The sequence below is a fragment of the Eptatretus burgeri genome, chromosome 1 (assembly GCF_056783735.1).
Source record: "Eptatretus burgeri isolate ZD-2024b chromosome 1, Ebu_testis_v1, whole genome shotgun sequence".
NCBI lineage: Eukaryota > Metazoa > Chordata > Myxini > Myxiniformes > Myxinidae > Eptatretus > Eptatretus burgeri.
The window spans coordinates 110,729,461-110,754,348 of record NC_140961.1 but is presented as its reverse complement, the minus strand read 5'-3'; the positions used below and the strand labels follow the sequence as shown (position 1 = coordinate 110,754,348).

Here is a 24,888-nt window from a genome sequence, read left to right as displayed (position 1 = left end):
TGAGTCCACATGTTTTATGCCAATGCCCAATTCACTTAAAAAAAAAAAAAACAGTGCAATTATACTTGAAAAATCTGAAAACTTTCACTACACCCACACCCTTCACCACCTCCATAGTCTGTTCGCTAAGTGTACCTCTCACACTCTGTACAAGCATACCATGAACCTTGACATTGGCAAATAAAATTAAAATAAACATCAGCACCCACATACCAACAGGTTGAATGAATACTTTATCTTCTGCAGGGAATCTACAAACTCCTCTTCTTTTGGTGGTCTCGCACGCAGTGTAAGAACTCCGACTGGAAGCACACCACATGGAATGTAAGAGGTTCTACTTAGTATAGTCTTCAACATCACATTGATGTTTGCATATAATCAACAGCAAAAGTACATTTGAAATGAATTAATCTACAATTTATCACAAGAGGAACTACAACTATTCTGCTTTCTTTAGATTTTCATGGACGTTTCATTTCCACAACAGTCATTTCAAAGAGATTGTCACTGTGCTTCAGAGGCAGCATCCATCAACCCACCTCCTGATGCTGGCTCACTCGCTGAACTGGGTCCCTTGCGCTTGCTGAGTTCCTGAAAGGCCTCAGCACATTTCTCCAGCTTGCAGATGAAACGTTGAATATCATCTCGGCAGTGGGATAAAATTTGCTGTCATGGAGGTACAGAATCCATTCATAACATACTGTTACGGTTTTGGAAATGTATCCTAGGGGAGAGCATTCATGTACACATAGGATCCCTCAGAATTAGTTATTTCATGAGTTTATGTGGAAGGTAGGCCTTTGCCCTATGTCCAGGGCTTTGGGTGGAAATGCATTGAAGTTAGTCTGGTGTATCCCTGGTGTGATGTCTTCCACCCACTGCTACTTTCAATCTTTCTCTCAATCCAACATCGGTCTGTTCTGAGAATCCACCGCTGCCTTTCTTAATCCACCATCGGTTCAATTCAACAACCCTCCTTCACCCCATCGGTCCTTCCGTCAACCCTGCAATTGGTCGGTCCTCACTTTGTCCATCTGTATCCTCCTCCATTACCACTGCATCCATGCATTATTTTATTACTAGCAAATACAACCCGTTGCTTTGCTGACAGCGATATTAAGATAGCAGGAAGACAGAGAAAGAGGGGGGAGATAGAGTGGGGGGGGGGTGGGGAGAGGTTGGAGAGAGAGAGAGGGAGAGGTTGGAGAGAGAGAGAGGGAGAGGTTGGAGAGAGGGAGAGGGGTGAGAGAGGGAGAGGGTGAGAGAGGGAGAGGGGTGAGAGAGGGAGAGGGGTGAGAAGGTGAAGGTGAGAGATGGTGGATAGATTATTTTATTTTCACCTTCCCTTCATTCCTAAAGCCCACATTGTATGAACATTACAAAACCAAGCACACCAGCACGCACGTGGAAGTGTCAACATTCCAGAAAGGATAATGGAGCCACAGCATCAGGAGTGGATAATTCTGGAAGATGCTCGAAGACTCGATGAGCCAGGACAAATGAGGAGGCACCACAAGCAGGCAGGAAGGACCTCAAACCACACGCGTGCTGGCCATGATAAAATGGAGGCACGCAACTGAACGAATGGGAGCCGCAGGGGGAGAGACCGTGAGATACGGGAGCAGAATCACCGAGAGAACAATGTGGAGCGGATCCACGGGAGCAGCATCACTGACAGAACAATGTGGAGCGGATCCACGGGACAGGAGCTGCTGTGCCGAAGCGGGCCCTGCCCGAATGACATGCTAATTACTTGTCTGAGACTTTTTCTGAGTGGGGGATTTATTGCCTGCACGAGACTTTTTCTGAGTGGGAGATTGATTGCCTGCACGCGTCTGTCTGTACGGGGTGCTAATTCACTGCACAAGTCTCTGCCCTGTACAAGCCAATAACCTGGTGGTTCCAACTTCACACACCCACTGACATTTCCCCCTCTCCTCGATACCTTCCCTTTCCTTCACTTTTGGACCAACATATGTCCGCATTGTCTGTGTCGGGTATGAAAGGAGTTGAACCAACACTCCACTCTTCTCTATCTTCTCATACTCTCACCTACCTTTTGTGGTTGATTGATGATACGTCATGTCCTATTTTTAGCAACAGATAAGGCTGTCTAAGGGGGCTCCATAAGTGTTAAGATAATTAGATTTCTGGTGTATCTTGTGACTGTAAATACAGCACATGTCACAGTTCCGTAACAATATTAATGAAGTTAAAGAGAGAAGGTGGAGATGACTTGGACATGCAATGAGGAAATATGAAGGCAATTCAATAAAATATACTATGGTCTGGACTCAAAGAGGGAAAATATCGAGGAAGACCAATAGAAACTTGGAGGAAGACTGTCCTAGCAGAATCAAAAGTTTTCATTGGGATGGAAGTGAAAGAAATGGAGGAGTTGGTGAGGGATAGAAAGAAATGGTGAGATTTGTTTTGGCCTTATGACACGATGAGGATAAGATAACAAAATAACAATTCTGATGTAATTTATGAGTAACAATGGGGGCATGTGTGGGGTCAGGGGAGGCATTATGGAGCTGGAAATGTGGGTGGGAGAAGTACCATTGTCAAAAAAAGTTGTACTTTTTGTCAAATCTGCTAAAAGGAAGGAATCAAACTTCTATGAGGCTCCTCTATGGGAAAGCACCAGACCTGTCGTCCATTCCCAAGTCACATCTAGGGATGAGTCTCAAGTCTCATAGGTTGGCTTGACCCATCCAGTCATGTAATCCATACGAATAAATGTCAGTGTGTCTCCTCAATAACTCCAAAACCATGAAATCTCGCAGCCTGAAGCTTTGCATGCAAACAAAGGGAACTCCAAGGAGGTGAAAGAGTGAAAATTGGGTGTTTGGGTTAATTAAAACATCCCTTTTGAAGATAATTAACGGCTTTATTTAATTATATCCTTTATCAGGCGCATCATCAGCCACCTTGCTCTTTGAGGTCTGAAGGCGTCTCGTGGGTAACCTCGTTGTGGTCTGAAGCCGCCATGTTTTTTGGCCTCTTCAACCATACGTTGACTTGGAAGAGGTCGCAACAACTTTGTCACGATAAAGATTTTTTTTCCACTTTCCTCACTCATATGATTGAATTCCTGTTCATCAGAGCTACGAATCGCTGGGTATATCACTTTTGTAAGTAACTTCTTTTTGTAACTTTTGTAAGGAGCTTGGAGCAATTTCATCTATTATATGATGGAATTTTCCATCATCTACTCTCACGGACTAATTAAAGTATATAATCAAAATATTATTTTGGTTTTGAGGATCAGATATCGTCTGGACTAAATAATTGTCGAAATCTGGAGAGAAACCTGATAATTTAAAGAAATGACGAGTTTTATAATTAAGCCAATATACGTATTTACTTCAAGCAAGCAAGGCCATGTCCCTCCTTCTCCATATTTCCATGAGAAAATGTGAAATTTCCGAACCATTAAACTTATCTTTCTTTTGGTTGGAGAATTATATTGAGTGAACAAAAGATTTAAGAATGTGCCAAAATTAACCAGCTTCATTGAAATATATGACAATGCATTCACTGCTTGACATCGCCCCCTGCCCCTAAAGCCGTGCTTCTCAACCGGTGGGCCGCGAGGTCGGCAAAAAAGAAAAGAAAAGAAGAAGTACATAAAAAAGGGTCTGATCTTACAGTGTAAGACTTGCACGACACAGCTGGAATTCAGCTAGGTCTGTTTGTACTTCCGTCCTTTCCGAAACTGTCTAGCGAGCGTGCGCGCGAGAGAGATAGATTGAGTCATTTTGTGCTATGTACATCATGTTTATGCAGTTAAGTGGTGGTTTACGCGCCTTCGATCTACATGTAACTGTGATGTGAACGTACTATATCCGTGTGTATGTGTGTATTGTGCATGTGCACATATATGCGATGTGTGTGTATGCATGTACGTGCCTTGTACTTAGTTCATGCATTCACGAACTTGAAATTTTTGTAAACTTTTCAACTTTCGCGGATAATTTCTTGAACCAAAAATGGATCGATTTTTGAAACGAAAGTGTGATGGAGAAGACAAATCTGCTACGGAAAAATCTCGAAAGGTTGTGGTGAGGAAATATGACCCCGATTACATTAAATATGGATTCACGATGACAGGCAGTGATGTTGAGCCAAAAGCACAGTGTGTTGAATGTGCTGAAATCCTGTCAAACGAAGCGCTTAAACCGTCAAAGCTTCAGAGATACTTAAACACAAGACACCTGAATAGTGCAGGTAAGCCAAAGGAATATTTTGAGAGGAAAAGGGCTGGACTTCAGGCACAGCAGAAAGTGATTACAACATTTACAACTCAGTCAAAATCAGCATTGAAAGCCAGCTACATGGTTGCTGCTCATGTTGCTCGGAGCAAGAAAGCTTTCACAATCGCGGAGGAGCTTATTTTACCCAGTGCTGTTGATATGTGTTGAGACATTCTTGGAGAGGCAGCTGCAACCAAACTTCAGTCCGTATCACTCTCTAATGATACTGTAATGAGAAGAATTGTTGAAATGGGCGATGACATTGAATGCCAACTGGTGGAAAAAATAAAGGCCAGTCCGTATTTTTCCATTCAGTTGGATGAATCTACTGACATTAGCAATAATGCTTTATTGCTAGTTTTTGTGAGGTACTACGGGGACAGTGATGTTCATGAGGATCTACTGTTTTGCAAAGACCTTCCCACAAAAACAGCTGCAGAAGATGTAAGGCTCTGCCTTGACAAATACTTCACTGACAAAAGTATTGAATGGAAGAACTGCGTAGGTGTGTGCACAGATGGTCCTGCATCAATGGCAGGAGTCCATCGTGGTGTTGTAAAACAGATCCAACAGAGGGCGCCAGATGCCAAGAAGACCCACTGCTTCTTACATAGAGAAAATCTGGCAACAAAGCAGATGCCACCAGAACTGAATGAAGTCATTAATGTAGCTTTTAAAACTGTGAACTTCATCAAGAAGAGTGCACTCAACTCAAGGTGTTTGCTGCACTGTGTGAAAGACTTGATTCTAATCACTTGCAGCTTCTGTACCACAGTGAGGTGAGGTGGCTTTCAAGAGGACGTATGCTTAATCGCCTCTTTGAACTGAGACATGAAATCCACATGTTCCTTGAAGAGAAACACTCACCACTTGCTGATCATTGCAGTAATGATAACTTTTGTGCCAAATTGGCTTACCTGTCAGATGTGTTTGACCAGTTAAATCAGCTCAACATATCAATGCAAGGTGGGAACAGTTCAGTGTTCTTGGTTGCTGACAAAATTGAAGGCTTCAAGAAAAAGCTTGTTCTTTGGAACAGAAAAGTGAAGGATGGACGACTTGAGATGTTTCCACTTCTGAGTGAAACTTTGGAATCCACTCATCATACAGACATATCTGGGCTCATAATCCAGCATTTGACCGAGTTATCACAAAAGTTTGCAGACTACTTTCCAGAGGACCCAAGGCAAGGAAACCTTTGGATTTTGAACCCTTTCTCAGTGGATCCTGCTTCAGAAGATGTGGTTGTACTTGAACTTGAAAATTTGAAAACTTGAAAAAACGTTGTACTTGAAAATGAACTGATGGAACTTTCTGCAGACAGTAGTCTGAAGCAACAGCATGCACAAGTAGACCTTCCTTCATTCTGGATATTGCCCAGCAGTGAATACACTTCTTTGTCAAAGCGTGCCTTCAGATATCTTTTACCATTCACCACAACCTATCTCTGTGGATCGGACTTCTCGACTGTAACTGTGACAAAATCAAAAGCATGAAATAGTCTAAAAACAGACACTCTGAATGCCACTTTGCATGTGAGCCTGTCCCCCATCAAACCACGACTTGACCATCTTATTTCCAAGAAGCAAGCACAAGTGTCTCATTCAAGGTAAGCATAATGATTTGTTTTGGCATTAAGTTTTATTGCCATTTTTCTCATTACGATTCTGTATGATGGGCCTCAAAAATTTCCTCAGAGCCAGAGTGGGCCTCGAGTTGAAAAAGGTTGAGAAGCACTGCCCTAAAGGGACTGCTTATCCATAGTTTCTGCCAGATCTGTGTCTATATTTTCGGAGGTTTTGCGAGGTGCGCGACAGGGAATCAAAGCAAATTTGGTGAAAAATTGTCGTTTTAAAATACAGTGAAAACGTTTGCACGGACCGCGAATGATGCACAACGTGACACGTGTACAGACGAGCAGGCAACATTGTGGATTATCTGCAAAGTTTATTTCATGGCGATTAAACTTTGCAATGTATCCATGGTTCTATATTGAAGAGCGACTCTTTTTTTGGATAAACGATAAAGTCATTATTTGAACGACTTCATTTAATTTCTTCAAATGTTGTGGGTGGGGTGAAAACCAGCTTTAAAGTTAAAGGGATCCCATATGGTATACAGACAAAGCCTGGCCAGCCATTCCTTATCAATCATTGAATTGGAATGCTTGCTTGAGTGGTTAAGCTACTTGCCGAGCACCTTTCAATTAATAGCGGTACCGCGCGACGCCATTCTGAGCAAATCGTTCCCTCAATGGGGTTGCTTTTGCCATGCCACATCATTCAAAGCGAGTGGTTCGTGCTCTGCCGTCCTGAGCGAGTGGTTCGTGCTCCGCCGTCCTGAGCGAGTGGTTCGTTCTCCGCCGTCCTGAGCGAGTGGTTCGTGCTCCGCCGTCCTGAGCGAGTGGTTCGTGCTCCGCCGTCCTGAGCGAGTGGTTCGTGCTCCGCCGTCCTGAGCGAGTGGTTCGTGCTCCGCCGTCCTGAGCGAGTGGTTCGTGCTCCGCCGTCCTGAGCGAGTGGTTCGTGCTCCGCCGTCCTGAGCGAGTGGTTCGTGCTCCGCCGTCCTGAGCGAGTGGTTCGTGCTCCGCCGTCCTGAGCGAGTGGTTCGTGCTCCGCCGTCCTGAGCGAGTGGTTCGTGCTCCGCCGTCCTGAGCGAGTGGTTCGTGCTCCGCCGTCCTGAGCGAGTGGTTCGTGCTCCGCCGTCCTGAGCGAGTGGTTCGTGCTCCGCCGTCCTGAGCGAGTGGTTCGTGCTCCGCCGTCCTGAGCGAGTGGTTCGTGCTCCGCCGTCCTGAGCGAGTGGTTCGTGCTCCGCCGTCCTGAGCGAGTGGTTCGTGCTCCGCCGTCCTGAGCGAGTGGTTCGTGCTCCGCCGTCCTGAGCGAGTGGTTCGTGCTCCGCCGTCCTGAGCGAGTGGTTCGTGCTCCGCCGTCCTGAGCGAGTGGTTCGTGCTCCGCCGTCCTGAGCGAGTGGTTCGTGCTCCGCCGTCCCGAGCGAGTGGTTCGTGCTCCGCCGTCCTGAGCGAGTGGTTCGTGCTCCGCCGTCCTGAGCGAGTGGTTCGTGCTCCGCCGTCCTGAGCGAGTGGTTCGTGCTCCGCCGTCCTGAGCGAGTGGTTCGTGCTCCGCCGTCCTGAGCGAGTGGTTCGTGCTCCGCCGTCCTGAGCGAGTGGTTCGTGCTCCGCCGTCCTGAGCGAGTGGTTCGTGCTCCGCCGTCCTGAGCGAGTGGTTCGTGCTCCGCCGTCCTGAGCGAGTGGTTCGTGCTCCGCCGTCCTGAGCGAGTGGTTCGTGCTCCGCCGTCCTGAGCGAGTGGTTCGTGCTCCGCCGTCCTGAGCGAGTGGTTCGTGCTCCGCCGTCCTGAGCGAGTGGTTCGTGCTCCGCCGTCCTGAGCGAGTGGTTCGTGCTCCGCCGTCCTGAGCGAGTGGTTCGTGCTCCGCCGTCCTGAGCGAGTGGTTCGTGCTCCGCCGTCCTGAGCGAGTGGTTCGTGCTCCGCCGTCCTGAGCGAGTTGGTCGTGCTCCGCCGTCCTGAGCGAGTGGTTCGTGCTCCGCCGTCCTGAGTGAGTGGTTCGTGCTCCGCCATCCTGAGCGAGTGGTTAGTGCTCCGCCATCCTGAGCGAGTGGTTCGTGCTCCGCCGTCCTGAGCGTGTGTGTGTGTGTGTGTGTGTGTGTGTGTGTGTGTGTGTGTGTGTGTGTGTGTGTGTGTGTGTGTGTGTGCGCGTGCGTGCGTGCACGCGTTTTGTTCATAAAGCTTAACATTCTCTCTGATAGCTCCCTGACCTCCACCCTTCTCACTTTTTGTCCAATCCTTGCTCCACCTCCTCCCATTACAGAGCAGCACCCTCCACCCACACCTCTCTCACTCTCCCCTTCTATCCGTCTGTCTCTGGACATATCCAGATGGTAGTTATGTCCAGATGGTGTTTGTCTTTGGATGTATCTGGTCGGTGGTTATGTCAGTGCAGTGTTTGTCTCTTGATGCGTCTGGGCAGTGTTTGTCTCCGGACACATCCAGAGGGTGTTTGTCTCCACACGTGTCTGGGCAGTGTTTATGGCTGGATGGGAGTTTGTCTCTGGATAGCTTGGCTCCGGATGTATCTGGGCGGTGTGTCTCCAGACGCGTCCGGGCAGTGTTTGTATCCAGACGCGTCCGGGCAGTGTTTGTCTCCAGACGCGTCTGGGCGGTGTTTGTCTCCAGACGCGTCTGGGCGGTGTTTGTCTCCAGACACGCCTGAACGGTGTTTCTCTCCAGACGAGCCCAGGCAGTGTTTGTTTCCAGACGCGCCCGGACAGTGTTTGTCTCCGAACGTATTTGAGCAGTATTTATTTCCGGATGGGAGTTTGTCTCTGGACGTGTCCGGGCAGTGTTGGTTTCCAGACATGTCTGGGTGGTGTTTGTCTCTGGATAGCTTGGCTCCGGATCCATCCCGGCCGGCGATATTTATGTCTGGATGGGACTTTGTCTCCGGACGTGTCTGGACGGGAGTTTATCTTCGGATGTGTCCAATAAGTGGTTGTGTCCGGTGGTTTTTGTCTCCGGACGTGTCTGGGCGTTGTTTGTCTCTGAGCCATGTTTATTGTATGACTGGTAGAAAATGTATTTCAGACATTATTTTGTTTCCATCTTCACTGTTATTCTACACAGAATCATTTTGATGAGATGGTATGAATCATAATGGACGCTCCACCGCATGTCTGCCTTCCATTTCTCTCATCTCACACTGTCTTTCCTTCAACACACCCCTCCTCGCTCCCCCTCCACCTTTTTTTCTGTCTCTGTCTCTCTCTCTTTCCCTCTCGTGCTTTCCCTCTCTCGCTTCCCCCCTCTCGCTTCCCCCCTCTCGCTTCCCCCCTCTCGCTTCCCCCCTCTCGCTTCCCCCCTCTCGCTTCCCCCCTCTCGCTTCCCCCTCTCGCTTCCCCCCTCTCGCTTCCCCCCTCTCGCTTCCCCCTCTCCCTTCCCCCCTCTCCCTTCCCCCTCTCCCTTCCCCTCCCCCCGCCTACCCACCCCTATATAATTCCCGTAAGCGTAGCAACAGGTGGCATTTACATTTATTTTATAAATTCTGCCTCATCAACCTGGCAAGAACATCACCTTTCCTTAAAGACAGATTTTCTCTTCAGCCAATCTGTTTCTTTCGCTCTTATTTACTTGAATTGCCATTTCTAGGTAGATGATATTGAAGTTTGCAATTTCATTTCCAACAGCTCAAAAATTACTCAATGTAATTTCAGCTTTAAATAATCGATTGTAAAGGTTCAAGACATGGGTCTTGTCAGGTCTTCTTCCTCCCACACCTCGAGTCGTCACAATCAGACATAAAAATTCCGGTGCAGTCCAACTCGGTCCCAAGTACCTGACTCAAGAATTACATCACTGGAAAATATGAGACTGACACACACACACACACACACACACACACACACACACACAGACACACACACACACACACACACACACACACACACACACACACACACACACACACACACACACACACACACACACACACACACACACACACACACCTTTATTACCTTGTCCCTCTCCATGCGGTTTGCCAAGAGTTCTGGCGACTCTTCCTTCTCCTCTCGTTTCCATGGACTTTCAGTCGGTTCCAGCCCAGGAACTTCATTGAGTATTGCAAGGGTCAACAATATAAAAACAAAGAGAAATTTGGAACATGGAAATTAAAGGAAGGGAATTGTTTGAGGTATATTTTGTCCTCAAGAAGTGCACCATGTTCCATTTGGCATCGTTATTGCCAAATGGGATACTTCATAAACAAAGGGAATTCGGCATCATAATGACATAATTATAATACTCTATATGGTACAGTACTATATAACAACTCTGTACAGGAAGACTTCCTGATATTATAATCATTATTAATATTCATAAATAATTCCATGGACGACAAATAAATTATAATCTATGTCATCTTCGTGCCAAATTGAGTCGAAAATTGTTTCCACTGTAAGGACTGGCAGGATACCCTCAAGGTATGTACACAACATGTTTGAGTAGTTAAGCCTTTGTACAAATCTTGTGCCAGCTATAAACTGCCATCCTCGTGTTCAACATGCAAGGTGAGGCATCAATATGTGTGCCGTCCTCTGATAGGATGTTAAGCCAGTGACCCATGATTTACCTGTACTGACCGTTAATGGCCGTTAAAGATCAAATTATGGCTTTCACGAAGATTATAGGTTACATTCTTGCCATCTTCAGTCAAATGTCAGGTCTCGCCATCCGGTTCATAAAAGACTTGGGCCAAAAACGTTTCTCGGCCGATCCACAGGAAGCTGGGAATAATTTGGGCCATTAAGGAAGTAGTTGTAGATTGGGTACCACTGGTATACCTGTTGTGTTTTACGAGGTGATTTTGCTGGCCATGTTTGGAAGCAAAACATATTGTCGTTCTCACAAGTATCCAAAAAAACAACAAAGGAATTCTTTTGCTCCCCTCTCGTTTATATCCAATATATTTTCAGTAATTTACGAGTACAAAAAGAGTTAATCGCTGATTTTTGAATGCTCAAGAGCTGTAGTTCCACAATCCGTATGACACCTTTTAGTTGTGTGCCATGTAGTTGTGGTGTAAAACCTCTTACAAAAAAAGGAAATACATTGGAAAATGGACGAATGATTAAAACTTTCCACGGTGGCCGATGAGGTTAAGGATGAAATTACAATTTTCCCAACTCGATTTATCATTGTAGATTTTTTTTTAATGAGAAATACCATAACAAGAAAACAAGCAATAGGATAGTGCTTACCAGGCAGCAGGTTCAGGCACATAGCTGTAATGGAAGCAACACGGTCCTGCATGCTTCGTGGCTCTCCGTGTTCTACTTTGGGATTGGTTTCTTCCTCCGATTCATCTGAAGCTTCATTTTTCATCTCCTCTTTCCCTTTTTCAAAATCACTCGCATTTTCAGCATCAACGCTTTCTTTGAGGTTCTCTTTAGTTTCATTAACATCTTCTTTTTCTTTGGGGTTTGTCTCTTCTCCTCTTCCTTGTTGTGTATTATCAATCTCCTTTACATCCGTATTTTCCTCAGCCTTCTGCAACTCATTCTCCTTCTGCAATTCTTCTACTTTTATAATCTCATCATCTTCATTTTTTACTTCTTTCACCTGATTTTCCACAGTTGGCTCTTCTTTCTTTTCTTCTTCCTCTTCTTTATTGTCTTCCTTTGACTTATCTTCCTCTTTATTTTCCTCCGCTGTTTTGGGATTAGCTTTTTCCTCTGCTTCCAGTTTTCCTTTTTTCCCCCTTTTTGCCTTCTTTCGTTCTTTTTCTTCAGCTTTCTTTCGCTCCTTTTCTTCTTTTTCTCTCTTTTTCTTTTCTTCTTTTTCTCTTTGCTTTTGCTTTTTCTTCTCTTTTTCCTTTTCCTTTTTATTCTTACCATTTTCCTTCACATTTTCTGGTTCTTTAACCTCGACCTTTTCTGTTTTACTCTCTTTCTCCTTCTCTACTTCATTGTTTTTCTCATCTACATCTTGTGTATTCTGAGTGTTATCCTCATTTTCCTTTTGCTGCTCTTCTTTTGGATCCTGCTCCGCATGTTCTTTTTCATCTCTTTCTTTCTCGAACATTTTTTTGTGATATCGTATTTCCCTGTGGAATGTTGGGTGATTATCACATTGCATGCAAGTCATTTCTTATACAAACTATATAATGCACATTCCAAAATGTAAAAATACAGTTTGAACCTATTTCAAAATTAAATTCACTTTAAACACTAAATTAAAAAGCAACAAACTGCATTTATGCCTGTTGTTAGCTTATTGGTTAGGGTGGTGGGTTTGGAATCCTTGGGGCCTGAGTTCAAATCCCCCTCGGCTGTTGAATTCATACCAGGTGTGGTTGACTCAGCCTATCATCCTTCCAATGTTGGCAAAATGAGTACCAGCTTGCTGGTATCCTGTGTCGGAGTGGCGACCCATCCAGGATTGTGCCCAATGGCCACGGAGACTGCTTAGGCAGCACCAATGCTCTGCATTGAGTATGGTCCCAATGGATGGATGGATACTGTATTTATATGATTTTAAGTAACCCACAAATGGAGGGAACACATCATTTTTTCTTTATAAAGAAAGTAAATAAAACAATATTTATACATGCAAGGCACAACTTTATTTAAAGTTCACACAAAGTCCAACTGAGAAACCATGGATTTAAAATGTTAGGAAAAAATAATTGAAATAATTATTTGTGTGCCACAATGTTTTAGTTTGGTACAATGAATGCTCTGCTTTCAGAGCCACTTTACTAGCTATAGTCCTCGTCAATGGCTGCTATGTCATCCTCCTGCTCCGCCCATTAAATAAAATCTTCTGTTCCATCGCAAGCAATGGAAATGCAACATCATTTAAAAAGGTGAAAGAATTGTTTCACTCTTAACACCATGCCAGGCTGACACAATTCATTGGCACACTTAATCCGTGCAGTGATTGAATTCCTCGTGAAGGAGAAACTACAGAAACTGGCTGTTGCTTTTGTTTACTTGTTACTGGTTGTTACAACTACAGAAACTGGTTGTCACCGTAACTTTTGCTGCAGAAACTAGTTGTTTCGTATGTCCGTGCAGTTGACGTTCGGCCCCCAAATCATGTTCTGTTTGTTCACATGGCCACTGAGATAGAAGTAAGCCGAATCAATAAAGAAGTACATGTTGTCTCAAAAATCCTGGTCTTCTTCGATCCGCTGGGCAATGTCCATGCAAAATTCGAACTTCTCCCTCTTATTTATTTCGGTCTAGTGCTGCAGTTACTGCATCTTATATGGATATCGTCTCAGATCTTTGTGCACGATTCTGCCAACGGTCGTGCAAGAAGTTCCTTCCAGCTGTGAAATTCAGCGTGTCAGCTTTTTTCAGAGAAGCCTGAAAAGCTTCTCTTAGAGTTTCTATCCATCTTGTCGGCTGTCTCGGTATACATTTTCGACCATTGTGTCCTTTAATTTGGTATTTCATAATTCCAGTGTGTCTAAACTTTTTAATCCTCTGTTTGATAGTTTTGTATTCTGGAATTCTTGCATTTGGATTGACCTTACAAAACTGCCTTTGCGTAGAAACATATGCCTGTCACAAAAAAACAAAGGTCTCTCAAATGATCGTCACAAAACAAACAAAGCAAAGCGAGGGCACAGTGAAATTGTTCAATTGATACTTCTAGAGAAAAAAAACAAACTAAAAAAAACAAACTTTAAACCATGTTCTTGAGGTGACCCAAAAATAAATAAAAAAGTGGGTCATTAGTCAAATTATGACAGCTGCATAAAAGGTTGCACATGATTTTGTATATATATATATATATATATATATATATATATATATATATATATATATATATATATATATATATATATATATATATATATATATATATATATATATATATATATATATATATATATATATTGTTGCGGATTCGCGCCCGCCGGCGTGCGAACGGCCACGTAACTCGAATCGCGGCACGTCGCCTACCGGACGGACAATCCAGTCGTGACCCTCTCGGACTAATGCCGGGAACTAGTCACGGGTGGACCTTTCGGTCTCACCGCGATCGAGCCAATCGGCCCCCGCGTGGGATAGGGTTGCTCGCCAAATTCGACCTACCTAAGTACCCACACGGAGGGTAGACCGGGCGATCGCACCTCGCCGCAGGTCGACTTCGGACACGGGCCACTTTAAGCGACCCGTTCCGTACTATCGGATAACCGAGCGGTGTTATTCGTCGGCCTCGACGGTTCGATTAATTATCGGGCGTTTCAGCCCACGACCAACCCTTTACGTGAAGTAAGATGGAGATTCAATAAGAGAAAAGACGAAGCGAAGCGGGAAAACAGTTCAACATAAAGCACATTTATTCGCGATGAACGGAAAGCACACATATACAATTCCACCAAAAGCACATGTAAAAGGAGAAGAAACACAATGCAATTTTACACAAAAAGCAAATGTAAAAGAGAAGACACAATGCAGAGCTATCCGACTACCGAGCACACGGCAACACTTATACAATTTTACTTCACAGACGGCGCCGACAACACATACCCAAAACCAAAGAAAAAGAACACCCTCAAGGATGAGGCGGGCCTGGGGCCGAGACCGGGTCGGGCCTACCCGTCTGATGATGAGGCGCGAAGTGGCGATGGTGCCCCAACTCCGCGGGCCTCGCGGACAATGTCTGGAAGGGGGTGGGAAAAGGGGCCCCCTTTGTCGCACTATCTCAGCGCGGGGGGAAACAGGAGGGGGTTGCTGATGCTCGGGGGAAGGAGGATTTTTATTCTGTCTCGGGTCCCGCGACGAGCGTCTCCACCTCGACCAGGTCGCGCCGTCAGCCTCCCGCCTTCAGCTCCCGGCACCGACGCGAGCACCCCCTCGTCCGTCTTCGCCGCCGCCACCTCTCCACAGCTCTGCCGACAACTCGTTCCAACGCACAGCTCGTTCCAACGCGCAGCTCTCTTTTCTTGAACTTCCTTCCAGCTCCACCGACGACTCTCTTGAACTCCGAACTCCCTTTTACTGATGAACGCAGCCGGTTTTATAAGCCCCGTGGCTTTGCTCTTTGACCCCCTGCCTTCGACCTTTCACCTCTCTAACTGGCTCCCTATTGGACCGAGGAAAAGTGGGCGTGAACGCTTTTTGATCCATGAATTTGCATATAGCGTCCTCACTCCAACGCCCTGGAGGCGGGGCCAAATCGCCCACGCTCTCCGATAGGACGGAACAAAAGTGGGCGTGAGTCGTTTTTGATCCGTTTTTCTGCGGGAAGTCTGTGATGTTTTTGGACACGCTGTTCGGTGCGCGCCCTGCACGAGTCCAGTACCGGTACCCACAAGCGGCGCAAGAACGGTGGCGATGCGACGGTTGCGAGGTGTGACGGTAAAGGTCGTGGCTGTTGTGGTGAAGCGGCGTTGTGGTCTGTGGTTGATGTTGTGATGACTGTTGAGACGTGGTTGGTGGTGGTAGAAATGGTGGCTGGTCCAAAATAAAGATAGTAAAAGAAAAACGGCTATCCTGAAGAGTCGCAGCCCGAGTGAATGACATGTATTCCCACTAGACAACGGGTTTGGGCCTAACTACACATATACTTACGGAGATATCTCACCTAAGGGACCTGAATGGTGGTGTGCGAATTCCGTCAACCACAACAATATTATATATATATATATATATATATATATATATATATGTATATATATATATATATATATGTATATATATATATATGTATATATATATATATATATATATATATATATATACAAATATAATATAAATATTATAATTATTTAGGGGATGTCACCACCATCTCATGTCATCCCTCGATCCTTACAGTCTATTCGACACACATTAATCCGACCAAGTTTGTAACTACCTTTCATGGAGGTTACTGCGTTTCCTTCCTTCCCCTCTCCCCATGTCTGTTCTTTGTTCATTCATCTGTTCCACAGTCTGTTCCTTGCTTGTGGTATCCACCTGCTGCCTCACTCTCCCATTTTTCCTTTTAAAATGCGATGCCACCTTGCGCTTTGATGAGTCAAGATCTTATTTAGATTTTTATTTCTCTCTTTGTTGCAGCCAATGGGTTACACATTTAACATAAATAATATAGACACTGTTTATTTAATAGGTTAATCTCAATCTAACAAAAACATGCATGTAAATCACAACACAAATGATGTATACAATAAAACAAATTAAAACCTGAGAACTTGAGGCCTTCTTTTCTCATTCTCTGGTTTAGTATCTTGGACAGCACTGCTGATGTCCTTTTGGATGAGATCTGCCTGTGAATAGGTTTTATGTCACATCCTGAGAGCAAAGCAAGTAATTTAATGCCAACTCTTAAACATTGACCAGAAATCAATATATAGTAACAACGCCAGAACCTTTGATGCTGTAAAACCCTCATCTCTATCTCCATCTCGTGCTCTGCTAAATGTTGTCTCAAGAACAGCATTTGGTGCAATCTTGTTTCGACTTTTAAAAATCCTTGCAATTTTTTGCAATTATCTTTCCATTAAATTTCCACATGTCCAATGGATTCGTGATACATACATCGATAGTGTCATTAATAAACAATTCAAAATAATTTAATGAAATTATTTATGATCGCTACATGCATGTTTATTGGAGAATGTATTGTTCTGTGGAAGTGGAGGGGGTGGGGGTGGGGAGCATGGGGGGGGGTGCGGGGTCCGTATCCAGATTGTGTTTCAACAGTTTAGTATGAACCATGTGTTTGAGTAACTTAGAAAATTAATACTCTTGTATTAGATAACAGCAGAGTTAAGTCGTACCGTTAAATGTGCACTGAGAAGGCGGTGATCATAATCTTCGAACAGAATATAGCAGGGGTTCCCAAACCCAGGGTCACGACCCAAACTTGAAAACCCCCCCTCCAAATCCTGGTTTTTGAGTGGGATTTTCACGTCAAAAGCATTTTCCTCAACCATTTTCATCATAGGTACCAGTCCCATTTGGGTCATGAGGCGAATGTGATTTCAAATTTTCAGTTGTGGCCAAAAAAAGTTTGGGAATCATTGGCACAGAGTGTGTTTGTAATATATCTGACCTTCTGTATTGATGATTCTTCTGTATTGTATTGACCTTCTGTATTGATGGTGATTCTTGTCCCGCTTACAGGGGAATTCGCGCATTACGTTCATCCAAGCCCATCCCTCGGAGCACTGCAGTTGGAGCAGAGAGTGGTAGGCTCTTGACAGAGGAGTCTGAAGTGAAGGCCTGCTGGGCCAGCTACTTTGAGCGGTTGTACCAGGCTGATCCCCCAGCTGTCGAGTTGGACGTCAAGGGTGTTACAATCCCTGTTGCTGACCCTCGAATCAACTGTGGTCCACCTTCACTTGTGGAAACACGGGCTGCGGTGAACCAGTTGAAACGGGGCAAAGCTCCAGGGATCTGTGGCATCCATGCTGAACTTCTCAAGGCTAGTGGAAATGCTGCACTTGTGTCGTTGCATGCAGTTTTGTGCTCTGTCTGGAACACAGGCATCATCCCAACTGACTGGAAGAGGGGCCTTGTTGTCCCTCTCTGGAAAGGGAAGGGTGATCGCCAAGACTGCAACAACTACCGAGGGGTGACGTTGCTCTCAGTGCCGGGCAAGGTCTTTGCTCGGATAATTCTTGATAGGGTTCGCCACCATCTGCTTGAGCACCAGCGTCCAGAGCAGTCAGGCTTTACACCAAAGAGGTCAACGATTGACCGTATCCTTGCACTTTGTGTCCTCACCGAACGCAGACGGGAGTTTCGGCAGGGGCTGCTTGCAGCCTATGTTGATCTCTGTAAAGCGTTCGATTCTGTGAATCGGGATGTCCTCTGGAGGATTCTTGGTCTTCGTGGGGTGCCACCGAAACTGATCGATCTGATGTCTGAACTCTACTCTGGTACTGAGAGTGCTGTGAAGTGTGGTGGTACCATCTCTGACTTATTTCCAGTTGTTACTGGAGTTCGTCAGGGATGTGTACTTGCCCCCACACTTTTCAGCACTTGTATGGACTGGATTTTAGGGAGGATATCGGAGAGATCAAGTTGCGGTGCATCGTTTGGGAATGTCAAGATCTCTCACCTTGATTTTGCAGATGATGCAGTCATCATTGCGGAGACTTTAGACATCTTCTTGGGGGCCCTCGAGGTGCTGAATGAGGAGTCGGAGCCGTTGGGATTACGGGTTTCTTGGGTCAAAACTAAGATCCAGGCTTTCGGTGACATCTTGGATGCTGCTGTCCTGTCTGTGTCTGTTTGTGGTGAGGATGTTGAGGTCGTGGAGAGATTCACTTACCTTGGCAGTGATATTCATGTCTCTGCTGGCTGCGAGTCAGAGGTCAATAGACGTCTGGGTCGGGCCTGGGGAGACATGGATTCACTGGATCATGTGGTGTGGTGCTGCCGGTACCTGTGCGGGAGGACGAAAGTCCGAGTCTTCAGGTCCTTGGTACTTCCAGTCTTGCTCTATGGGTGCGAGACTTGGACTCTGACCAAGGATCTGAGATGGAGACTTAATTCCTTTGGTACCAGGTCACTTCGGAGAATCCTTGGCTATCGCTGGTCGGATTTTGTGTCCAACGAGCGGTTGCTGAGAGAGACTCGGATGAGATTTGTTACCTGCATAGTCCGTGAGCGTCAGTTGCGGCTGTATGGACATGTGGCTCGTTTTCCTGACGCTGATCCTGCTCATCAGATTCTCTCAGCGAGGGAGTCTCATGAGTGGAGGAGGCCAGTGGGCCGACCACGTGCCTCATGGTTGCAACAGGGTGACCATCATCTCAAAGAGATGGGGATGGGCCTGGCATCTGTCTGGGGGATGGCCAGACGGAGGCCCCTGGAGTACCAGCGGAAAGTGGACGCAGCGACGCGCTGTTCTGGCACATGCTCCCATACCTGACCTGACCTGTATTGATGAGGCTTGGATAGGAAATATGGCCACAGAAAGGCAAAAATAGTATGATACAGTAAATGTGCTTTACAGGACTTTATGGGTACTTTGAACGTGCCATGAAAAGGCATGGCAGTTCTGCCGAGGGTTCGCAAAGGACTGTGGAATAAACAGCATTGTGTGCTGTGGACAGATCCTGAAAGGAGGTGGGGCCGATGCTGGGGAAGGTGTTGACCACATCCTATGGAGTGGCCATTGGAGACCAGCCGTGGGCAGTCCCAAGAAGGATGGTTAAAAACTGTTGCATACGCATGCGCACTCTCTGTTTTTGTTTGGTCGCTGCCTGAGAAGGATGTGTTGGAGAGATCGGACAGCTCGTCATCGACTCTCATAGCCCTTCTGACTCATCACCATCGCGCCCGAAGTCACAGTTTGCTTGTGCCACACCAACCTGCACAACCACATCACTACACCAAGCCAAGCTCGTGCCTGCCTAAAGTCCTTGGCTGTTCCCCTTCCTTGCATAAAACTGGTATTAATTATCAGTGCTATTATCGGGTTATTTATTTGTTTTGATCGTTTACAAGATTGTGTGTTCCTTCATACGCTTTTCTTGTGTCTTTTAACTGCCAGATCTGTACAGTTATTTATCGACCGTCCTATCCTTCCATATCCCCTATATATATTTTGTCAATAAACTCCCTTTTAATGAAAAGAAACCCCCTTTAGTTCCTTGCCTTCCCATGCGGACACTGTCGGGTTTGGTTATTAATTGGGAAATCCTTGGGGAATTATAGACTTGCGAAATATGAACACAGTATAGTAAATTCAACATTGTTTGGGCATCTGTGGAGGCCATTTTCAGACCTTTGGCTCGTCTCAGTGGGCCTGTGTCAACTGGCATCTGACACGACAGCATTTCAAATACTTGGAAGTAGATCGTCAACACTCCAAAAATATGGCATAGTGGGAGTTGAGTTTCATGAATGATAACTTATGCCAGAAATGCTGGGAAGAATATGACTTGAATGAAACAAGTGATCGGAAGAAATATGAGGGAAAGGACCATTCACATATTAAGTGTAAAGACAAGAACGGAGAGGTAATCAATCGAGAAGATAGGAAAAGTGGGAAGATAAAGGAACAGAGGGTGGGGGAGGGGGAGGAATGAGAGAGAGAAAAGATTTAGATGGGACATATGGAGCAAAAGCAGGTAAGGGAAGGGGAATGTATCGGAAATAGGAGAGAGAGCTACAGAAAACATCGCTTGTGCTCATTTTGCAGACCACGGAAAGATGACAGGCTGAGTCAACCCACCTGGTGTTATTTGAATGGAATGACAGGGGCTCAAACTCAAGACCCAAATATTTTAAGTCAGCCACCTTAACCGTTGAGCCAACACCAGGCTTTAGATATTCCTAAGATAGCTGATCATCTGCATCTGATAACGTTGACATTCCCTAATATGGTGTTGGAGGTCAGACACCGATTACATATGGAAAGATGTCAGGCCAAAAATTTGTAATGAAGATCAGGGTCATTCACATCAGTATGTAAGGCCGTTTAAAGTTTATTTTTATGCTTCTGTTACTGACTTCCACGAGTAATTGTCCATATCATGGAAATATATTCTTTATGTCATGATTAGTGTGATGATTCGATGTAGATCTCTTCAATTATTCCTTTTTTTATAAATCCCTCTTACCATGGAATATAATTAATGTTACTTTTCACCTTTTATGTTGAATTATACTTGTGAAATGATGCGGCAACTCAATCGAAAATGGTTAAAATGACAATTTAGACTTTTTGGGAATTAATAACAGTAGCGCTCCTTGCAAAAGTTGTGATCAAGAAACGGGGATCAATCGAAAATGTATATAAAATCGATAACTATTATTGTTTGCAGTCATTTATTTTGAAAGCACCTGAATGTGCAAGATTCAGGAACAAATCATTACCTCCACCACTTGAGGTCGAGGAGGGGTTATGTTTTCACCCCTATTTGTCTGTTAGCAGGATATCTGCAAAAGTTATGGACGGATTTGGACAAAAGTTGGTGGACAAGTTGGGGGTGTGACGAGGACAAAAAGATTCGATTTTGGTTTGGATCCGGAACCGGCCTATCAGTGTGATACGAAATGTAAACTGTTCAGCCTGGCGGAGGTATGCACTCCACTGAATGCAGTTCGAGTTTTATCAGTTTCAAACATAAAAAATTATTTGGTTCGGGGTTTTATATCATCATCATCATCATCATCATCATCATCATCATCATCATCATCACTTCTCTGCATGTGAAATACCAAGATAACAGTTTATAGCTGAGTCAAGATACAAACCCAGCCAAGAAAGCTCCAAGGTGAGTACACATACCTCTAAGCTTATCCTAGCCCCTTAATTTCTTAAGCTTATGACAGACTTGATGATTACATTTCGAAATTTCAATGTGAATTCCAAATAACTCAATTAATAGTAAAAAACAAAACAAAAACAACAGCTTCATGTCAGTGTTTGTGCAAAGGTATTCAGAATTTTTTTCAGAATGATATCTTCCCGATAGTTCAAGAAATGCCAACTTTTGTATTATTGAATAAACAAGAAAATATAATGTAATATATAGTATACACGGGTGATGGATCTGGGGGTGGTGATGGATGTGGTAGAAAGCAGACAGACAAGTTCAAATTACTGGATGAGAAGCATCTCAAAGAGACAGGACTTTTTACATGAGGAAGGATAAGATTAAAAGGGGATATGATAGAGATGTTTAGGATAATGAAGGGTATAAACACAATACATATGGAATATTTTTTTCAGTGGAATGCACACTGACAGAACGAGGGGTCACAGTTTAAGAGAAAAGAAGAGGAGAGTTAGGATGGTAGTAAAGTAGGGGTCTTTCACTCAGAGTGATGGGCCTCTCATGCATTGAAGTTTCTTCTATTTCCCTGTAATGTTACAAGGATTGTACAAAACAAAACACTGATCACTGTAATGTTATCAGTGGGATACAAAGCATAAGCTATTCAGCCTAATGGAGGTATGTGCTCTACCGAGTGCTATTCTCATTTTTCTTGTGGTAATATCGTCCAGAGAAGTTTTTGAATGTCCACCCACATTACCAAACACATAAAGCTCTTTCTATCCACCCAATCACCATCCAGGTGGGGTTGACTCAGCCTGTCATCCTTCTGAGGTCAGCAAAATGAGTAACAGCTTGCTGGGGATGATTGAGCCATTCAAATATCCTGTGTTGGAGTGGCGACCCATCCAGGATTGTGCCCAATAGCCCAGGAGACTGCTTCGGCAGCACCATGCTCTGTACAGAGTATGGTCCCAATGGAATGGAATGGAATCACCATCCTCAGTTCATATGTAGCCTGTGGCTGCAAGTTGAATCATTGCTGGGAGCGCAGCTGACCAGCCCTCTGTTTCCAGTCAGCTGGTGCTGCACTTCTTTTGCCAACCTCGGAAGGATAACAAGCTGAGTCAACCCACCTGCCAATATTTATCGGCACCACAGGGGCTCAAACTCGATACTCTAAGATTTTAAGCCAGTCACTTTAACCATTAAACAACACCAGGCTCACCCACTCACTGATTCATTCACTGACCAACTCACTGACATCAATGTTTAGTACTTTCTCAGTGCCCTGAAAAGTTGAAATTTCACATCCTGATTTTCTCAGCCATGATTCCAGAAAAAAAAAAATCACAAAACAGTCCAGAAATGTCAATAAACGATATATCTGTAAACAAATGTTGGCTAGTAGTGCCTCCTTCCGTTGGCCAGGCGAGGAGCGGAACTTGAACAGTGCAAGTGGCACATCACTTTTTGGATTGGGGTGGACCTTGGATTGCACATATACGAAGGGCTCAGACTATTCACTTGCTCTTCATCAAATGTATTGATTTTTCAACTTGCAAAAGACAAGCACAATCCACGAGTATTAAATAGGGGTATTGCATGGATCAGACATAAACAATTATCCTTAACACCGTGAATAACAACTCGTCTTACCGCATCCTCCCAGAGTCTAACTATCCCACGACCAATAATGCTTTCTCAGCACATGATAAAAATGTCATTTTCCAAGTTACAGCAAGCCATTCTAATAATGTTATCCATTTTGGTAATGAAGTAGTTCAGTCACCACAGATTAACAGGTGACACTCACCGGAACATCCTCACATTTCAAAAGGTGCAGGTCTGGCTTGGTTTGTGAAGGGTCGTGGTAAACTAGAGCTAGTACCCAACCATGGTCTGCATCCCACACCGCCTGGCTGTGTCGTACATTGTTCAGGTCGAGTTTCTCCAATCGCTCCTGCAGATGAGATCATGCAAGTGGCTTGTTCTACTATCTTACATATATGTATTGTTCCTTACAAACATTCCACCATTCAATCATGCCATATAGTGCATTATATGGGAGAGAAGGATGATATGGACTTTTGGGGAAATATGGGAAGAAGAAGAAGAAAAAGAAAAAGAAAAATTACCCCCGTGTGGGGGTGAAGGTCATCTCTATAATACCACAAGTTCTCAATGTTCAGTTCAGGTAACCGTGAAACAGTCCAAACTAACCGTTTAGATTGAAATAGTTCACAGAGATACACGAGGATAATACTACTAATGACATAATTAATAAATATGTATTGTTCAGTTAGTACTCGGATTAACACATCAGAATCACCAGTAAGTGCAATACGTGGTTTTCCTGTCCGTCCACTCTTTGGGGACATTTCACTTCCGGTTGTGGGGACATTTCAGTTCCGGTTGTGGAAAAAAAACGAAAAAATAGGCTTAGCTCTCGGAGATTACGATAATCCTGTAGATTATTCTTCACTGATTCTAATGCAACTTTCAGAATGAAAATTGGTCAAGTATTTTTCGAGATATTGAGGTTTGAAAAATCGCTTGAGCAAGCAAATTCATTAATTATTAATTCCACAGAAGTTTAGTGACACTGCACAATGTAACATGTCAGGTATGAAAAAATTTTTTTTATGCCAGATTCATGAATTATTAATTAATTAATTGTGGAATGTACTCATTGATATATTAATCAGAAAGCCCGAAGCATGCAGCATAATTTATCACTTATCCGCTCATCCGGGATCCGTGACCTCGCCCCACAGCCTGCAGCCCTATGTCTGCCGGTGATTATGTTAGATATCGGCACGATCGAGAGGAGCCTGCGAATTATCCCTGCTGATGCACTGAATTGATGCAATCGTTCGGCCAGAATATTCGTTGTCAAGATGTTGCGTGATTCAATCACCAATACAGTCACTCGAATTTATACCGCCGACATACTTCTTAACAATCACCTTCGCCCCAGAAACCACAGTCAATCTGAACCACGCTGTCCACTGCTCAGAGGCCATGACCGGACTACTGCGCAGTTCTACTACGCAGTTTGGTTAAAGATGACTCGGCATTTTGGCGCACGCGCACGCGCACCTTTGGCGGAAAATGTATAAATATAAAAGGCTAAAAATGTGTTTTATATTTATATTTCATTTCTCCTTCCTTCTTTGCGAATCACATCGGCGTTTTTGGCCATCTTCCAGATCACGTGACGATCAAACGGGAAGGAAATTCAAAAATCTGTCCGGAGAAATACAAGATAATATTTTTTACGATCATAATCAATAAACAGTTGCCGAATATCTTGTAAAATGGCAGACTAGATAGGTCCTGAAAATGGCGATTTTTATAACTTACGTCACCTCGTCCCTGACCTTGAACCCAGACAGAAGTTATATCGTTGTGCAACACTCATCGACCTCTACCCACATACTAAGTTTCATCAAGATCGGAAAGAAAAATTGTTGACGGACATATGGACGTACGGACATTTGGTCCAGCTTTATTAGGTCATCGGAAGAGATGACCTAAAAATAAGAAAAAGAAAAAGAAGAAAAAGAAAAAGAAGAAAAGGAAAAGGAAAAGGAAGAAAAAGAAAAAAGACGAAAAAAGAAAAGGAGGAGGAGGAGGAGAAGGAGAAGGAGAAGGAGGAGGAGGAAGGACGAAGGAGGAAGGAGGAAGGAGGAAGGAGGTAGGAGGAAGGAGGATGAGAATGAGAATGAAGAAGGAGAACAAGAAGAAGGAGAAGAAGGGGAAGAAGGAGAAGGAGAAGGAGAAGGAGAAGGAGAAGAAGAAGAACAAAGGTGTTTTTAAGGGAGAGTGAAGTATGACGAGCCAATTTTTACATCCCAGATCTCAAGA

At 44.5% G+C, this 24,888-nt stretch overlaps 1 protein-coding gene across 1 annotated transcript in view; it reads right to left on the bottom strand.

Moving 5' to 3' along the window:
- LOC147035176 (uncharacterized) overlaps positions 1–24,888 on the bottom strand; it is a 64,176-nt gene that overhangs the window by 38,405 nt on the left and 883 nt on the right. The window contains exons 2-7 of the mRNA XM_085863995.1: positions 22,835–22,981; positions 15,965–16,047; positions 11,024–11,868; positions 9,782–9,873; positions 540–666; positions 214–302 (exon numbers count right to left, since the gene is read on the bottom strand). Coding sequence (XP_085720121.1) covers positions 214–302; positions 540–666; positions 9,782–9,873; positions 11,024–11,868; positions 15,965–16,047; positions 22,835–22,981 — 1,383 coding nt within the window. The remainder of the gene's footprint in view (positions 1–213; positions 303–539; positions 667–9,781; positions 9,874–11,023; positions 11,869–15,964; positions 16,048–22,834; positions 22,982–24,888) is intronic.